At 37.9% G+C, this 5,495-nt stretch overlaps 1 protein-coding gene across 5 annotated transcripts in view; it reads left to right on the top strand.

Moving 5' to 3' along the window:
* The window catches only part of Cenpq (centromere protein Q), a 24,202-nt gene extending 20,491 nt beyond the window's left edge, over nt 1–3,711 (top strand). For all 5 annotated transcript variants that reach the window (XM_029559739.1, XM_029559743.1, XM_017796121.2 and 2 more), the window contains 3 exons: nt 2,154–2,273; nt 2,411–2,488; nt 3,148–3,711. In XM_029559739.1, the coding sequence (XP_029415599.1) occupies nt 2,154–2,273; nt 2,411–2,488; nt 3,148–3,279 (330 nt within the window). In that variant the 3' untranslated portion in view covers nt 3,280–3,711. The remainder of the gene's footprint in view (nt 1–2,153; nt 2,274–2,410; nt 2,489–3,147) is intronic.
* The last annotated feature ends 1,784 nt before the right edge of the window (nt 3,712–5,495 follow it).

Genomic DNA, 5,495 nt, shown 5'->3' with positions numbered 1-5,495 from the left:
TATCCCTTCCACTGGTTTTGTGGTTCTGTTTCTTTAGAGAACCCTGACTAATACAGTACATAAACCACTCACAATCAATTTGAACTTGATTCCATCAAAGTGTAAAATAACCCTGTGTAAACATTAGGGAATGTATTAGGATTTTAACTAATGTGTTGATACTCTGGGCTTATATATTTAAGTCCTTCAGAGTTGTGCACCTAAATATATATAGTGACATGGTATAGTGTCTAGGATTTGCTTTAAAATGTGCAAAGAGAGAAGTGCGTGTATTTAAGCAGTGAAGCAAATTGCCAAGAGTTGGTAAGTGGAAGTTGGTGATGGGTCTATGAAAGTTCCTGATAGCATTCTTCCTAGGATGTGGTCAAAAATTCTCATTCATAACAAATTTAAACAAATCTCTACCTCTGGAGTTTACATTGTAGTGGGTGACACCTACAGTCTCAAATCTAAATCACTCAGGATTAGTGCACTGTTCCTGTGAAGGGCCAGGCAGTAAATATTTAGCCTAGGTTGAATACTCATTTTCTGTGTTCTCTGTTCTGTTTTTAACTACTCCTGGTTTTGAACTATGTAAACGCATCACTTGGGCTGTTGCTAACCCCCTGCTCGTGCCAGGGCCTTTTGTTGTTGCTCCTTGTTTGCTTGTTTTTAATGGTCGTTTAGAAGCCATGCTAGGGTTTTGGAAACTGCTGTAGCTGCCAGCACAGTTGTGTCCCCACTATTTGGAGAATGACATAGACATAACTTCTACTGTATTTCTTGAGCAGCATTGAATTTTTCAATGTATTTTATTTTTCCTTTTTTTTTTCTTTTTTAATGTGTATAAGGGTATTGCGTGCATGTAAGTGCATCTGTGTCTTGCAGTGCCCGCGGAGGACAGAAGAGGCCATTGGATCCCATGGAACTAGAGTTACAGATAGTTGTTAGCTGCCATGTGGGTACTGGAATTCGAACCCGGGTCCTCTGCAAGAACAAGCAGTGCTGTTAAAGCACTGAGCTATCTCTCCAGCTCAGTATCTCTCCAGCTCAGTGTATTTTCTTTTTTTTTTTTTTTTTTGAGACAGGCTCCCTGTAAGCCCCAGCTATCCTGGAACTCACTATGTAGACCAGGCTGGCCTTGAACTCACAGAAATCCGCCTGCCTCTGCTATCCAAGTACTGGGATTAAAGGCGTGTGCAGTGCTGTTAAAGCACTGAGCTATCTCTCCAGCTCAGTATCTCTCCAGCTCAGTGTATTTTCTTTTTTTTTTTTTTTTTTGAGACAGGCTCCCTGTAAGCCCCAGCTATCCTGGAACTCACTATGTAGACCAGGCTGGCCTTGAACTCACAGAGATCCGCCTGCCTCTGCTATCTAAGTACTGGGATTAAAGGCGTGTGCCACCACGCCCCGCCTTCAGTGTATTTTCTTTACAACTCATTCAGTGGTTCTCTAATCCCCAGGGGTATTGTTCTCATGAACTAAGACAAGGTTTGAAAGTAGTTCCATTCTTAATACCTTTAGAAGCAAGAGGCTGGCAGGTGGTGTCATTGACCTGCAGTCAGCACACTCAGAGCTGCTATATGTATGTCATTCACTGTGCAGATTCTTTTCTTCTTTTGCTATGAACTAATGTATTTTCTTTATTTAGAATATGGCCATTCGTGTTTCTATTAAAATCTGAGCCCCAGCGCCTAGTATTCTTTTTACAAAACAGCAAGCATTCAGATGTTCCTAACTGAAATGAAAAATGACCTGCAGTCAGCACACTCAGAGCTGCTATATGTATGTCATTCACTGTGCAGATTCTTTTCTTCTTTTGCTATGAACTAATGTATTTTCTTTATTTAGAATATGGCCATTCGTGTTTCTATTAAAATCTGAGCCCCAGCGCCTAGTATTCTTTTTACAAAACAGCAAGCATTCAGATGTTCCTAACTGAAATGAAAAATATTCTCATTTTTTCTGGCACTTGAAGTTACAGTGTTACAATGCTGCTGTGTTTGCTACAATTAGCTTTCTAGGTCTGTTTTTGAAAGATGAGCAAAAATAAATGTAGCATTTTCTTCCAAAAGTATTTTAAAATATAAAGCATTATACTTACATAATCTGCTACAGTTTCATTTGATAATATATTTACTTTAAAATATTAGCTTTTTTTTTTTTTTACTCAGGAAGAAATAGACAAAATAGTAGAGACCACAGAGTCAATGACCGAGAATATTCAGAGCCTAAAGAACAAAATTCAGATTCTGACACAGGAGGTAGAGGAAGAAGAGGAGAAAGTCAAAGAGGTAATTGTTAAAAACTATATTGCTAGAATGTAAATATAATTTTTAATGCCTAAATGCTACCAAGACAGCTTTTGAGTATTATATGGTAAACAAAATTATCTTTTTGAACTAATCCTTAGCTTTCTGTTTCTGTTTAGGTGTTTCACATGGATAGTAATAGGGTGCTGTCTCTTCCAGAACTTTCTCAGAAAAGTCTTAAAGCACCTACACTTCAAGTAAGTATCCCCAAACCATACAACTACCAGGTTATCTTACATATGTATCCATAAACTATATCCCTTTTCTTTCTTTAAATCAACTAAGCCTGATTTAAGCTTAGCTTTTTGGCAAATGACTTTTCTCATTTGACATGTAATTTGCCCTACTTTCCTATCAGTTCATGTAAATTTCATGCTCATCAACAGCTCTATAACATTCCATTGCAGGGATGTACTATAATTGTAAATTAATGATGCAAGTAGATAATTTTTATATTACCGTTTATGCCCTTATACATATATTTTTGCATATTTTTATAGTCATAACCATAGGTACATTTCTCTATAACTTTTGACAGTTTTTGTTTAAGCATCTAACAATGACATATAACTCTTTATAAAATAGCATTGCAGTAATTGTCATTAATCTATACGTTGATAGTTTATCTAGAGGTAGTCAGTACTGTAGTACAAATGTTTGTTTTACTATCTCTAATGTACCACTGGAGCAGGATGGGAGGAAGGAAAGATGGATTTGAAAGATGAGTGGCCTTTACTGATAATTAGTGAAGTTGGTAGTGGGTCCTTAAGATTATTATACATGCCTCCAAGTAACAGACATTTTGACATTTTTCATAATAAAATGTTTAAAATGAAATATACTATCTTACCCACAGAATGAAATTTTGACGCTAATTCCGAACCCGAATGCTCTTCTAATGGATTTGGATGTTCTGCACAATTCATCCCCAATGAAGACCATGTCAGCATTCATTCAGAAAGCCTATGAGAAACTTGATGGCTTTTAGAGTGCTTTTATGGTATTTTCAAAAATTGTTCCATGTTAATTTACTGTTCATGAATTTGTAAAACGTTTTTCTTTGTGGAGACAGTCTCACTCTGTGCTGCCCATGCTGGCCTTGAATTCATGCCAGTCCTGCCTTAGCCTCCTGAGTGCTGAGGTTATGAGTGTGAGCTAGCACATCCACACCGGACTTAGGAAACCTAACCTGTATTGATGTTACAAAGCTGAACCTTCTGCGGGATTGACTATACTCTGTTACGCACTTTCAAATAGCCTCTGTGGGCCTATCATTAGTATCTAATGTAATCCTGAAAACTTTGTTTATATCAGTTCTAAATATAAGAAACCCATATTTATGCTGCTGTATCTGTGGATATTTGCCTAAAATCATTAGTAAGAATGATTTTAAAAATAGAATAAAAAGGCCATGGTCTGATATTTTATAGTATCTGAATTGAACTCATTTATTGGTTAGTGTAAAGAAACTAATACTCTAGCTTCGTTTATGAAGTATTTGTATATAGTGTCTAATGAATAAAAACATGTGTTGGCTGGTGAGATGCCTGGCAGTTAAGAGTACGCACTGCTCTTCCAAAGGACCCAATTCTGTTCCCAGCACCCACATTGAGCAACTCACAACCACCCGTAAGTAACTCGAGCTCCAGAGGGATCTGACACCTCTGGATTCACTGTGGTCACTTGCACATTTCTACACATAGACACACATATACATACACATAATTTAAAATTTTTAAAAATACAAAAATGTGGGGGGCTGGAGAGATGGCTCAGCGATTAAGAGCACTGCTAAATTAAATTTTTTTTAAAAATTGAAAATGGGAGGGTAGTGCTAGAGCAATGGATCAGTGGTTATGAGCGCTGGCTGTTCTTGCAGGGGACCTGGGTTTGGTTCCTAGCACCCACATGGCAGCTCATAGTGGTCTGTAACTCCAATTTCAGGGGATCCAACGACCTCTTGGCTTCCATAGGCACTGCATGCACATGGTGCACAAATACATATCCAGTCAAAACACTCTTAAGCATAAAACACAAATAAATCTTTTATTAAAACAGTTGGTGGTGTTTGATCCTCCTCACCCATTAGCTCAGCCTTCATTTTTGTCTGGTCACATGAAACTTAGAAATCCCCTAGTACCTTAAGTTCATACTTTTTGTGGGATTGTTGTTAATATTTCTCAGGCATATTTAACATTGAAGGGAATAACATTTTGGTTCTTTGGTTGGTTGGTGAATGATCAAATGTTGAATATTTTCTGCTGTCATCAAAGCATACTCTGATTTAAGAACAATATTCAAAAGGAATATTCCCCTAAAATAAAAACCAGCTGGGAAAACCCAATGTAGGGGAAGCGGCTGCCAAAGGCTGATGGTACTGGGAGGTGACAAAGAGGACAGACACATCTCATCTTATTAGACTTGATACCTTATCTGCATAAAGGATAGTAGGACAGGAAATTCCAGCACCCTGCAGTAGAAAAGAAGGGCTTATATACTAAATAACACAACAACCTACAGCTAACCCAAATGTCCCTGGGCTCTCTCAGAAACTAACATGTCATGTCAGTTATGAGACAGTCTGGTGTCAATGACTACCACACATGTTCATCTCATGTCTCAACAACTTTGTCATCCTACAGAGTAGATATGTACCATGATCACCTGACTGGCAAGATGGCAGTTTTGACATTTTGACCGAGACGACACTAGTCACATTAAACTATATCCCTAAAGCCCTTTTGCCTCAGTCTTGACTCACTATGATAAACATATATGTGAATAAATTATTCTTTAAACATGTCAAAAATCATTTCTAAGCAACAATGGTACATCTTGATGAAGGGAAGAGGAAGGGGCTAGAGAGATGGCTCAGCAGTTAAGAACACGGTTGTTCTTGTAGAAGACCCGGGTTCAAATCCCAGCACCAACATGGCAGCTAATAACTGTCGGTAACTCCAGTTCCAGGGGATCTGACGGCCTCTTCTGTCCTCCACGGGCACTGCACAACACGGGTGCACTTATGTATGTGCAGATAATACACTCATATAATAAAAATAGTAAAATATTTAAAAAATACATATCCAGTCAAAACACTCTTAAGCATAAAACACAAATAAATCTTTTATTAAAACAGTTGGTGGTGTTTGATCCTCCTCACCCATTAGCTCAGCCTTCATTTTTGTCTGGTCACATGAAACTTAG

Source organism: Nannospalax galili, unplaced genomic scaffold, assembly GCF_000622305.1.
Source record: "Nannospalax galili isolate Female #2095 unplaced genomic scaffold, S.galili_v1.0 scaffold329, whole genome shotgun sequence".
In the NCBI taxonomy this organism is placed as follows: domain Eukaryota; kingdom Metazoa; phylum Chordata; class Mammalia; order Rodentia; family Spalacidae; genus Nannospalax; species Nannospalax galili.
This window is presented reverse-complemented; position numbering and strand designations above follow the sequence as displayed.